The 13579-nt window shown below is 46.3% G+C and overlaps 2 protein-coding genes across 3 annotated transcripts in view; both read left to right on the top strand.

Annotated features, from left to right (window-relative positions):
- The window catches only part of PCP4L1 (Purkinje cell protein 4 like 1), a 21133-nt gene extending 18741 nt beyond the window's left edge, over positions 1 to 2392 (top strand). For both annotated transcript variants that reach the window (XM_081825275.1, XM_006744422.3), the window contains 2 exons: positions 1488 to 1542; positions 2150 to 2392. In XM_081825275.1, coding sequence (XP_081681401.1) covers positions 1488 to 1542; positions 2150 to 2292 — 198 coding nt within the window. In that variant the 3' untranslated portion in view covers positions 2293 to 2392. The remainder of the gene's footprint in view (positions 1 to 1487; positions 1543 to 2149) is intronic.
- SDHC (succinate dehydrogenase complex subunit C) overlaps positions 2388 to 13579 on the top strand; it is a 59147-nt gene continuing 47955 nt past the window's right edge. Inside the window, exon 1 of the mRNA XM_081825273.1 lies at positions 2388 to 2392. The gene's annotated coding sequence lies outside the window, so the exon portion shown is untranslated. The remainder of the gene's footprint in view (positions 2393 to 13579) is intronic.

Raw genomic sequence — 13579 nt, 5'->3', positions numbered from 1 at the left:
TTGGGGAACTCCTTCTCTCTTTGCTGCTTCAATCTCTCTCCTCCATTTCCCTCATGAACCTACTCTAACTAGACTTTTGCTCCCTTTCTCCACTGTGACTTCTCTTGTCAAAGCCACCAGTGATTTCCACACAACAAAACCCAGTGGTCAATCCCCAGTCTTCATCTTACTTGGCCTACCTGCAGAATTAGACACAACTAATCACTCTCTCCTGCTTGAAATAGTTTCTTCACATGCTTTCTAAATTCCTATACTCTCTTGGCTTTTCTCCTACCTGACTTCTCAATTTTCCTTACTGATTTTTCCTCATTTCTACAACCTCTCATCACTGGAATGCCCCAGGATTTGACCCTTTTCTCTTTATCTGATGGTGATCTCACAGTCTGATGGCTTTAAATGTCATCCATATGTTAATAAAGGCCTAATTTATATCTCTAGGCCAGATCCTGCTCCTTAACTCCTCTTGAATATCCAGCAGCTTATAAAGGCATCTCCTCTTGAGTAATTAATAGGCCTCTCTTTTTTCCTAAAACCTGCTGCTCCTGCTGTCTTCTCCATTTCGGGAAATGACAATTCTGTTTTTTTCAGTTCCTCAGGCCAAACACTTTGGAGTCATCCTTGACCCCTTTCTCAAAATGCCACTTATCCCATCAACCAGTCCCTTTGGTCATAGCTTGGAAATATACCCAGGATCGAACCACGTCTCACCACCTCCACCGCCACGGTGCTGACCCCAGCAACCATTACCTCCTGCCTAGTTGTCTGCAATAACCTCCTAGCAGGTTTTCCTGCTTCCTCCCTTGTGCCCGCTTTGTGCAAATTGATGGTCTCCGGTGCCTTCTCATCTCACTTATAAAAGTCGAACTCCTTAAGAGGACTCCTGGGGCTCTACGTCATCTGCCCACCCTAGTTATCTCTGATCTGGTCTCCAGCCCCCTTCCTCCTGCTTCCTTCCTCTCTCCACTCCAGCTGCATCGGTCTCTTGCTATTCCTCAAATAAGCTCATCTCACTTCCACCCACGGTCATTGGAAGCTTCTGCCCGGACTCGGGTAACCCTTCTTCACTTATCTCTTTTAGCTTTTGGCTCAAATGCCACTTTCAGACAGAATTTTCCTGACCACTCTGTATAAAACTGTGTTTCTCCATTCCCACAAGCACTCACCACCCGCTTCCCTGTCTTTTCTCTGTAACACTTACCACCACCTAACCTAATATTTTATTAGTCTCTCTGTGTACTAGAATGTAAACTCCATGAGGGCAGGGGTTTTGTCTGTTTTGTCCTCTGCAATGTCCCTAGCACCAATAAATGCTTGTTGAATGAATTTTGATGACTTTTCTCCCTCTCTCTGATCTTCAGACCCACTTCTTCAAAAGATTAAGGAGTGCACCTAGTGATAGGAGGACTTTAAATTGTTGATGATGAGTCTAAAGGGATGGCACCTTAATACTTCTATGAATATCTAATACTCTGATTTCTCTTTTCCAGCTTAATACCAAAACATCCCCAGCAACCAACCAGGCACCTGGCCCAGAGGAAAAGGGTGAGTGGGGTTGGCCCAGGTGGTTTGTAGAGTGGGTAATTACAGAGATATGAGGACAGGTAGGGCTATAAGTCTGGAAGCTCCTAGAGTGGGATGTAATTGGAATAGGAATATGGACAAGTGAAACAAAGCACTAGGTTAGAACCACTATACCTGTAGGCTTTCTTCCACTTTTTCCTAAGAAGTAAACCTACCAGTATTTACTCCTTGATTGTGGAAGCTAGCTCTGGAGTGCTTGGAAACAGGCACTGTGATAGGAAGAGGCTCGTGAGATAATCCAGCCACTGTCTCAATCAGAAATTGAGGGAAAGCTGGGGAAAGTCAGTATGCTCTGAGTTGTAAGACTGAGGAATAAGTGATGATAGAAGACATTTGTCATCTTGGTCTAAGAGTAGCAAAGCTCCTAAGTAACTAGAGCTAGTTCTCAGCCTCAGTACCCTGACTCAAGCTTCCAGGAGAGTGATCAGGCATTCTTGGTCCTAGCAAAGACTGGAGAACCTCCCAGAGCCCAGCAGGAAGTGGACCCTAACCACTGTATTTGGGGCCTGGAGAAAGGTGCAGGGGCAATGCTGGTTTACTCATCAGTGAATCTCTCAACTCTCCGCAGGGAAAGCTGGTGGTGCCAAGAAGGCTGAGGAGGAGGAGGAGATCGACATTGATCTGACAGCGCCAGAAACAGAGAAGGCTGCCCTTGCTATTCAGGGCAAGTTCCGGAGATTCCAGAAAAGGAAAAAGGATCCTAGCTCCTGAATAACCAGCCTTGTCCTTCACTCTCTCCCTTTTCTCCCCTTCGCTGCAGTTCTGACTCCTATGTGTCTTTGTCTCTTTGTCCCTCTAGCCTCTTGTTGAGGCAAGTTCAATCCTTATATATTATTTTCTCTGGTCCCCCCCAAGCCATCGCAACAGTGGAGGCACAAGGAACGTGGGGGAGGATGAAGAATTCAATTGGCAGCCACTTGCCTGAGGGTAGACCAGTTTGTCCTTGGGACAAGCCTCCTTGACCAGCACCTAGGTCTGCCCCATGAGGTTGAAGAGCAAGAGGCTTTGAGGTTGAGAGAGGGACCCCTGGCAGTCGGCGGGGGGGGAAGCAGTCAGAGTAGGGTGCCTGAGGGGGGGCCTAGGCACTGTTCCGCCAGTTACAACAGTCACACTTCAGGTAACGTGTTTCTGCTCTTCACATCCTTCTGCACCAACACATCCTCCTTCCCTCCTATGAGCTAAGCGACTGTGGGGACCGGAGCCTCCCTCTCCTCGAGGCCAACCCAGATCAAGCACCTTCCACATTAGTGCATGCTGAGTAGATGAGTTCCAAGGCAGGGAGCCTGGGACGGGTGGAGGCCAGAGAAAGTTGCCTTCACCGTCCAGTCTAGGACCATCAGGGGCAGAGGCAGAAGAGGTTTCAAAGGGCCGCGGGCAGGGAGATGGGCCTAGAGTAGATTTGGGGGGGAAAGAGAGGTAAGGACGGGGAGCTTTCTGGAAACACAGCTACTGCCGGTAGACGGGTACTACGTGTACTAGACAAAGGATTTCTGCTACCCTGCCTACCTCTAACTTCCCAAATCCAGCCATCCCTAGAGGCCGCGCCAACCAAGGGACCCCTGTAGTTTCCACCTGCCCCACTGCGGAGTCAGAGCAGAAGTGGAATAGCCACTCTGTGTGATTCGAGCATGTTTAATCATGATTAAAAAAGAAAAAACCCCAGTGGGGTCATCTAACCTCTACTTCTGCTTTTTTCTTGGGAGGAATGCGAATGTAAGCCTGAGCTGGCCTCAAGGAGGGTGGGAGACTGACCGCATGGACCACACCCTGGCACAGGAACTGAACATGTAGACTGAAGCCCACCCCTGCCTCCCCCGCCCCCGGACCTTGCCCTCACCTTGATTCACCGCCGACACGGTCTCTGTCTGAGGCTGTCACCGCCCCCGTGCACACCTGTGAGGCTGCTCACCACCTCCCTGCTCGCCTTCCGGCTCAGAGCACGCTTGGGATCTATGCCTTGGAAAACAAACCCAACCTTCCTTGCTCCCTATCCCCAAATGACCTGTCCACCCTGTCCCCCCTGCTCTGTCTTCCTCCCACATTCCCTCTCCCTCCCACTGTTTCTCTAACTTAGGGGAAGGAGAAGATGACTCTGGATCCGAGAGAGCACCACTGACGTGCTGAAGATTTTAAACCGTGAATTAAATAAAATGATGGCATTCAGGGCCGCTTGCACTGCTGAGAAATGGTCTCTATACAGTGAAACTGGAAGCTGAACACTGGAAGATCAAGCAAGAAAAACTCATTCTCATACACTCTCTTCACTTAACATTCACCCTTCCTTTCCTGATTCAAGAATACAGGAGCTGAGGGGTGCCTGGGTGGCTCAGTCGGTTGAGCGTCCGACTCTTGATTTCAGCTCAGGTCGTGATCTCGGGGTTGTGGAATCGAGCCTGCGTGGAGCTCTGTGCTCAGCGGGGAGCCTGCTTGAGATTCTCCCTCTCCCTCTGCCCCCCCCTCACTCAAAAACAAATAAATACATACATACATACATAAAATCTTAAATTAACAAAAAGAATGCAGAAGCTGAAACCATGTAGCAGCTGGGAGTAGGAAGCAAGGGACAATATCACTGGAAGGCAACCTATATCCCAAAGTTGATCCTTGCCTAGCAAGCCCGGGGCTACAGGATATTCCATGGATATGAGATGGGTGTTGGCCGGGCCTCAGCTTGGTCTGCCCCTGTGGACGTTGAGGTAAGACAGGTGCTCCCTGTTCCTGGTGATCTGGGCTTCTGAGAGCAGGGGGTGCTAAGCCAATAGCAGGGTTCGCCACCAGCCCTCTCCTATTGACTCCGCTGTTTGGACGGTTATCTGCCTATTGGTTTTTTTGCCACATTGATCTGGAGCACGGTGCTGAAATGTTTTTCCCCTTCACCATTTCTTGCTCTAGAAGCATTACACTTGCCCTCAGACGTCTTTTAAAAGAAAGGGCATTGTAGCAAAAATACCGTCTGTAGCTTTGGGAAAGATGGTTCTCAGTGGTAGTTTTCAGTAAAGGTTCTCAAAGCTAGTTTCTCTCTGCCAGTCCTACTTCTACTGCACGGCGCTCGAATTGACCCTCTTCTCCTGTAGCTCCTCCTTGGGACCCTGGGCTTGGGCTGCGATCTCTTGCTTAGGGCCCTAGAGCCCTATTTCTCTTCCCTGTCCCTCTGGTTCCTGCCGCTGGAGACACAATCATGGAGTATTGATCAGTAAGGAATTGTTCTTGGGTACTTTGTTTTGTGGAGCAAAGACTGCAAGTCTTTGGGGACTGGTGAGTGCTCTTCTAATACGTGGCTTAAGAGAAGAGACAGGCAGAAACAGTCAAGGGGAAAAAAGCAAATTCAGTTATCACATGTCTATCACTGACATGCCTTTTGGTGCTTTTCCATCTGTGTAGGGAGGGGTGTCGAGCTGGGAGGATAGCCCTGATGAAAGTGGAAGAGGTCTGGAGATCTGAGCAGGGGGAATACTTCGGAATATGTTCCCAGAGCCCAGACTTGAGGGTGAAGGTTTTGGGAGAAATTCAGGCAGCTAAAGGGGACAAGGATTCTGCTTCCCAGGACAACCTACTTTCAGGGACTTGAAGTCCTTGCTGGGAAGGACTCTTGACCTCTCCTTGATCTGGCCCTAGTATAGAGGCAGCTTTCCCATGTCCGTCTCTTTCTCTTGCACTTGACTCCTGCCCTAATGTCCTTTTGGGGAGCTGCCCTTCCTGCCCACTTCTGCTTCTCTCTGCCCCTCTTCTCCTTGCTGTGTTTCCTTTATTTCTGGGGTTGTTTGTGGGGGTGGGGGTGTGTGGCTATTCTTGGGAGCGACTTTGTTCCTGCTGTACTTGGTCCCTGAGACTCAGCCCTTACGGGAATCACTCTACAGTGAGCTGTTCCTTCCTGTTCTTCACCATCTTCTCTCCAAATGCAGCACCTCTGCTGCCTGTGCCTCTGAAGACTGAGGGTTTGGAGGTCAGGAGGTTTGTTTCTTTTCTGGTTGTTCGGGTAGCAGCTAGACTTGAGATCTACAAAGGCAGAGACTCACAGTCCATAGATGGTCAGAAAGTAAGCCCTTTCTCAAGGCTGCAGGAAATGCTTCCTTATTCCCTCCTTGACCACGTCCCTCCTCCATCCAGCCTTGGCATCCACAGTCCTCCCTCTTCCATCCAGCATTCTATTTTTCCCTTAGTGTGATGATGATGATGATGGTGATGATGATGAGGATAGTAATTGGCCTTTCTTACCTAGTCACCTAGGTCTTATCACCTAGATCTTACCTAGTCACCTAGGTCTTACCATCCTAGATCTTACCAAGTCACCTAGAATCTTACCAGCCTGGATCTTACCTAGTCACCTAGATCTTACCAGCCTGGATCTTACCTAGTCACCTAGATCTTACCAGCCTGGATCTTACCTAGTCACCTAGAATCTTACCAGCCTGGATCTTACCTAGTCACCTAGATCTTACCAGCCTGGATCTTACCTAGTCATCTAGATCTTACCAGCCTGGATCTTACCTAGTCACCTAGATCTTACCAGCCTGGATCTTACCTGGTCACCTAGATCTTACCAGCCTGGATCTTACCTAGTCACCTAGATCTTACCAGCCTAGATCTTACCTAGTCACCTAGATCTTACCAGTCACCTAGATCTTCAAGAATGAAACCAGGGAGCCATCTCTGCTAGATTAGCTGCAAGTATTCTTACTCACACGTAACTCTGTCAGCTTCGGTTTCATCATAGTGAGGGTCCTTAGGAATGCTCATCCCCCAACTTGGGGTAACTCCCTAACCTAATGCTCTCTCAAGGGCATGAATGGTGATGACTATAATCATATCTAAGATTTGCAAAATACTACATGCCAGACACTGTACTAAGCACTTTTATATAATCAACTCATTGAATTCTTAGAACCATATAACATAGATACTATTATCCCCATTTTACCCATGAAGAAACTGAGGCACAGAGAGATTAAATAACCTTCCCAAAGCAAAGTGAATGGTTGAGCAAGGACTGGAACCCAGGCAGTCTGGCTTCAGAATCTGTGCTCCTTGTACCACCTTGATAAGGGACAGGATGAGTGAAGGCAGACAGCTTGGAAGGCACTGATGTTGTCCAGCCAAGTTTGAGAGCAGAGATTCCCTTAGCTGAGCTCAGGCATGCCTACTTGGTCTCCTGTGGCCCACACAGGTAAGATCTGGATCCTCTCTGGCCCCCCTCCTTCCAGGGAAGGACCAGATCTGGCTTTACCTGCCTGCTCTGCCAGACTCCTCCTAGAATTCTACTGGTGCCTGATCTCATCCACTGCCTCCCCTGGTGCTGGATGAAGTGGAATGGATAGAGAAGTTGGCCTCAGAACTTGGGAGGTAGGGCTGATATGTGGGCCTAGAGGGAGGGTCGATAGACTCACATGAGGTCTAAGGCTGAGTAGATGCGGGCATCATGAAAGGAAACCAAACTCTTCCTTAACTCATGGGAGGGTTCCTGGTCACATTTAGTCCCCTCAGCCACTTCTCAACAGGGGGACGTACTGCCCTCTAGGGGATGTTTTGGAAATCAGTGAGGGTAATTTTTGGTTATCTGCATATGTTGGGGGGTTGGGTGGGCATGGAGGAGGGTCTCCTGGTATTATTTCATGTCTTGGGGCCAAAGATGCTAGGCATCCTGCAATGATCAGGACAGTGCTGCACAAAATGTCCCACATCCCACATGTGTTTTCAAAAGTCCCACCGGATACCAATGTAGATGAAAAACCTCTTATCAAGGGAGCCTAGGACTCCGCTTCATTTTACATATGAACACAAAGTATTTTTTGAACCATTTCAAACACTGAATCCCCCAGAAATGCAACTAACACGTAGATTGAAGGAACTTATCATTTGCTTTGTTCAGAACTTTCACCAGGAGTTGCTTACTATTTCAGAAACCCATGTCGTCAAAGATGCCACTGCGGATACCCGTCCACATGCATCTCTTGCTGTTGCGCTCACAAGGATTCTGTACTAAGTTCAAGGCTCTGACTTCTATATGATATGTGTAGTCATACCTGACATTACACGTTAAAATGCTTTCCATTTTAGAGGTGCCTGGGTGGCTCAGTTGGTTAAAATACTTTCCATTTTATTACAAACTAATCTTTTATTTCACCTTTACAATATAGTTAGAGAGAGCATTAGATTCACTTTTCGAAAGTAGGTATCTAGTTTATATTGCATATGAATATTGTTCAGGAGGGAAAAAAGGGGCACTGGACTGAGGGCATTAGGAACTATTGCCCTAAGCCTTTGGAAAGCCAGGCCCAGCACTAGCCTGAAGATTCAGGACTCTTTCTTCTGCTTCCATGCCTTTTCTCTCTAAAAGAGACCCCCAAAGCTTCCAGCTAAGCTTTAAGTCTTTACCATGTGCGGGGCACTCAGAGAGGGACCACAAGATAAATAGCAGGATTTGGGGGGGGACGGGGGCTCAGCTGGGAGCCACATTTAATGCCTAGGAAGGAAAGCCTTTGCAGGACAAAAGGACCATGTCTGCCTTGTGATGGTGTCTGAATTGTGAAGCAGACAGCGATAGACTGAGATCCAGACCAGCGCACAGTTAAGTTAGGTCCTTCTCCCCGAGGGTGCTGGGGGAGAAGTTCCTCTACTTCCTTCAACTGAAAAGAGAGGAAAAGGGAGGGAGGTAGCGAATGATGAGGCACTATCATGGATAGGACTTCTACTCTGTGCCAAGTGCCTAGTGACATGGCTTACACATATTCTCAATGTCTTCTTTGAAATGCACCATAGGTTAGATATTAACTTAACCAAACTCAAGGTTTTGAGGTCAGGTCATTTGTCCTAGTTCACAGAGAGCTATAGCAGGAATTAAAACCAGGTCTGGTTTGATGCCTGTTTTAGGTCTTGCCAAAAACAGGGGTGAGTTCCTTCTCCAGACCATTCCTAACTTGTGGTTCTTTTAGAATAAGCAAAGAGATTTAAGTGAGTCAGATTCTGCTGAATCATTGTTCTACCTTAAAGCAATACTAGACAACATTCACATGTGAGAATCAACCCTCTGCTTATGAGATTGCTCTCTGTCTCTCACTGTGTGTGTGTATGTGTGTGTGTGTGTATACAGACACATTTGCTCAGTCCCAGACATCCTACTTTTGTGGGGGAAGCATACCCATTTGGCTTCTTCTACACTGGGTAACTGCTTCCTAAGGAAGTGTTCTGATCCCTTTTATTTCCTGAGCATGACTAACCAGGAGTGAGGAAAGCCAGTGAAAACTACTATCTTGATGGAGCCTGGTTCAATGGACAAGACACTGCTCTTTAGCTGTAATTTCTCGCAAGGACTTTGCAAGCATTTCATGTTCCATTTATTTCAATACACAAAAACTGTCTTCTGGGAAGGAATATAGAACATAGATTTTTATTTAACTTCTTTTTTTCCAGCTTTTTTGGAGATATAATTGACCCATAACATTGTATAAGTTTAAGAGTATACAACCTGTTGATTTGATACATTGCAAAGTGATGAGCGCCATAGTATTGGCTACATCCTCATCTCATTACATAGTTACCGTTTCTTTTTTGTGGTGAGAACATTTAACATCTATTCTCTTAGAAACATGCAAGTATATGATTCAGTATTAGTAGCTATTACCACTATGCTGTACATTAGATCCCCAGACTTGTTAATCTTAGCTTGGTATAATTTTTTTTTTAAAGTAGGCTCCTTGCTCAGCATGGAGCCCAAAGTGGGGCTTGAACTCACAACCCTGAGATCAAGACCTGAGCTGAGATCAAGAGTCTGATGCCTAATGGACTGAACCACCCAGATGCCCCAGTATAATTTCTTTTTTTTTTTTTTAAGATTTTATTTATTTATTTGAGACAGAGAGAATAAGAGACAGAGAGCATGAGAGGGAGGAGGGTCAGAGGGAGAAGCAGACTCCCTGCCGAGCAGGGAGCCCGATGCGGGACTCGATCCAGGGACTCCAGGATCATGACCTGAGCCGAAGGCAGTCGCTCAACCAACTGAGCCACCCAGGCGCCCCCCAGTATAATTTCTTAATAGTCATTTTGTCAGTTTCATTTTTCTAAGAGAAGAATACACTAAATTACATGGTGAGTATTAGGAGGGCTTCAGGACTAGAAAGAAAGATCTGATTTAAAATCTAGATGACCCCAGGGGCACCTTGGTGGCTCAGTTGGTTAAGCATCCGACTCTCGATTTCGGCTCAGGTCACAGTCAGTGTTGTGAGATCAAGCCCTGCATCGGGCTCTAGCTGGGTATAGAATTTGCTTAAGATTCTCTCTCCTTCAAAAAAAAAAAAAAAATTCTCTCTCCTTCTCCCTCTGCCCCTCCCCCACCTCTCTCTCTCCCCCTCTAAAAAAATTAATTAATTAATTATTTTAAAAAGGGGGTACCTGGGTGGTTCATTCAGTTAAGCCTCCAACTCTTGATTCCGGGTCAGATCTTGATCTCAGGGTCATGAGATCAAGCCCCATGTCAGGCTCTGCACTGGGCTCACGCCTGCTTAGGATTCTCTCTCTCCCTCTCCCTCTGTCCCCCACCTCTCGCATGCTCTCTCTCTAAGAAAAAAAAAAGTAAAATCTTCTAGATGACCCCAAAGCACTTTCTAAGGGAGGAAGCTGTTATTGAAGGTTTTTCTGAATTAACAATAACTCTTTTTATTCTAACTCCAATCTAATAATCTGACATTCAGTATTTCTCTTGTATGGGTTCAGCTCCTAATTCTAACTTGTTTGTGTTTGTGTGTATATGGTTTTCCCACACCACCAAGCAATTCTCTAACACTACTTGGGTGTCCTACAATTCAACTCAGTTCTAACACTTGGGGATAATGTCAGACCCCCCAGGTTAAGGGTTTAATCCTACAAGACTGCTCCCTACCCCCTTCAGATGCCCATTGCTGGTCCAGGTTTTCACTTGTGCTTCTGACCAGCTTGCTATAGGTCATAAGTTTCAACCCCCTCCTCGGATTTGATTAAGTTGCTAGAGCAGCTGACAGAGAAACATTTTACCTACCAGATTACTGGCTCATTATGAAAGGATAGACCTTTAGCATGGCCAGATAGAATATAGAGGGCAATGTATGGGGAAAGGGCCAGGAGCTTCCATGCTCTCTGCAACTGCACCATTCTCTGCACATTTCCAAGTGTTTGCCAACCCAGAAACTCTCTGAACCCCATCCTTTTAAGTTTTTATGGAGGCTTCATTACACAGGCATGATTGGTTAACTCGTTGGCCATTGGTGATTGATCCAACCTCTAAGCCCCCCTCCCCTCCCTGGAGGTCAGGGGGATGGGACAGAAAGTTCCAAATCTCTAATCACGCGGATGCTTCTCCTGGCATCCAGCACCATCTTTAGGTTATCTAGGGGCTTTCCACATGTCACCTCACTAACATATCAAATGACATCTTTATTGTTCTCATCAATTAGGAAATTCCAAGAGTTTTGGAGCTCTATGCCAGAAACAGGATGAAGACCAAAGATGTATTTCTTAATATAAATGTCAAGATCACACCTTGATTCTCATTAACAATTATACAATATCACACCCATTTAATAAATTGAGAGGGGTTCAGAGGGGTTAAAAAACTCCCTTAAAACTTTAGGCCCTTCTGACTCCCTAACTCACATTTTATTCTGCCCCCTAATTGGTCTCCTGCATTCAGAAATCGTGTGTGATCCACAGCCCTGGCTTATGGGCCAGGGTGGAACGTTCAGCTCCCTTGAGTGAGCTAAGCAGGAAAAGATTAGAGAACATCAGGTGACTATGGGACCTGAGCTTCCCATCATGGACCAGCTGTTGTTTCATCCACCTAGCGATAAGACTGGGTATACACAACAGCATTTTACCGTTAATGGAAGCTGTATATAAAGAACCAAGCTTGAACAGGTCCAGAAGGTAACTTGTAAGAGCAGGTGGCCCAGGATCCTTTGACACTGCTCCAGTTGCATTGCCCCCTCTTCCTCGATGCACGACCAGTCAACGGAATTAGAAACAAACAAACTTCAGCCTGGTTTATATGCTGGTACCACCCCAAAGTGAAGAGCTAAAGGGGGACCTGGCTGTCTCAATCGGAATAGCATGTGACTCTTGATCTTGGGGTTGTGAGTTCAAGCCCCACATTGGGTGCAAAGATTACTAAAAAAAATAAATAGGGGCACCTGGGTGGCTCAGTCAGTTAAGTGTCAGACTCTTGATCTCAGCTCAGGTCTTGATCTTAGGGTTATGAGTTCAAGCCCAGTGTGGAGCCTACTTAAAAAAAAATCTTTTTAAATGAATCAATAAACAAACTTCAAAAGTGAAGAGCTATAGCATTATGGCTCCCTCAGGAGTGACACTGAAGGACAATGGTGAAGGAAACTTCTCTCAGTGAAGGAAAAAGACTAGTCTTAGTGGGTAGTACATTTGGTTGTCTACTCCTTGGAGTGAGAAATGGCCAGAGGTACAGATCTACCCTGCTTCAAGGGCAGTTACTAACGGTTTGGCTGGATGGTCAGAGACCAGAAAGAACAAGATTGGAAGACTGGTAGCAAGGAAGTCTGGGGAAGAGATGTGTGAACAAAATGCTGAGAATGGGCTCAGATGGTGAATGCCCACCAAAGGCGTCTTTCCCTGTTCACCCCAGTGCTTGCTCAATGGTCTCTTGAACCAAGTGGTCATGTTGGTAGGCCTGGAGGCTGTGAATGAGCTCAACAACATAGATTTCTCATCAAGGCCGATCTGGTTAATACAATTGCTGAATGCTAACATCTCAGCAGCAGAGCGCAACACTGAGTCCCTGATATGTACTATTCCCTGGGAGAACCAGCCAGACATCTGATGGCAGGTTAATTATATTGGACCTCTTTCATCACAGGGGGTGTATAGATTTGTCCTCCCTGAAATAGTCATATTCTGGACATGGATTTGCCTTCTTTGCTCATAATACTTTGCCAGCACCACCTTTGGTGGATTCACAGAATGCCTTACCCATAGTTGTAGCATTCCCTATAGCATTCTGTCTAATCAAGGAACTTACTTCATAGCAAAGAAAGTGCAATGATGCGCTTGTGCTCATGGAATTAAGTGGTCTTACCATATACTCCATCACCTAGAAGCAGATGCCTATTTGAAACATGGAAGGGCTTACTGAAGACTCACAGCAATGGTTGGGAGACAACACTGGAAGAACGGAGCTCTGTCTTACCAGATGCCAATAGATGCTTTGAATCAGAGACCATTATATGGTGTCGTCTTCCCCACAGCCAGAGTATAGGATTCAGAGGTCATGGGGTGGAAGTAGTGTGGCTCTTTCACTATTACACCTACTAACCCCCTCACAGAATTTTTGTTTCTCTCAGCAACTTTGAGCTCTGCTGGTTTGAAGGACTTATTTCCCAGAGGGAAAATGTTTCTACCAGTGAACACAATTGTTCCATTGAACTGGAAGATGAGACTATCACTTGGTCATCTGGGAACCAAGAGGTTCAAGGATTACTCAACTGGCTGGTGTGATTGATCCTGATAACCTAGAAGAAATTTGGGCTGCTGGTGCACACTGGGATTGGAGAGCTATTTCTGGAACCCAGGGGATTCTCTGGGCACCACTTAGTACTTCCATGCCTTATAGTAAATGTTAATAGAAACATGTAGCACCAAAAAAAGGCGGGGCAATTGAGAGCTCAGACCTTGAGTTGGAAATGAAGTTTGGGTCACTTTACCAGGTAAAGAACCCTGACTATCTGAGATTCTGGCTAAGGGCAGGGGAAATACAGAATGAGTAGTGGAAGGAGTTCCTAAATATCAATTATGGCTTCTTGTCCAATTACAGAAACAAGGACTGAATTAACATATTTTCTATTTGCTTGTTTTAGACAAACAATTATGGCTTCTTTTTTTCTTTTTTAAAGATTTTATTTATTTATTTGACAGACACACAGCGAGAGAGGGAACACAAGCAGAGGGAGTGGGAGAGGGAGAAGCAGGCTCCCCGCTGAGCAGGGAGCCCGAAGCAGGGCTTGATCCC

This window comes from Leptonychotes weddellii, chromosome 6, assembly GCF_054177405.1.
Source record: "Leptonychotes weddellii isolate Sample4059 chromosome 6, ASM5417740v2, whole genome shotgun sequence".
NCBI lineage: Eukaryota > Metazoa > Chordata > Mammalia > Carnivora > Phocidae > Leptonychotes > Leptonychotes weddellii.
This window is presented reverse-complemented; position numbering and strand designations above follow the sequence as displayed.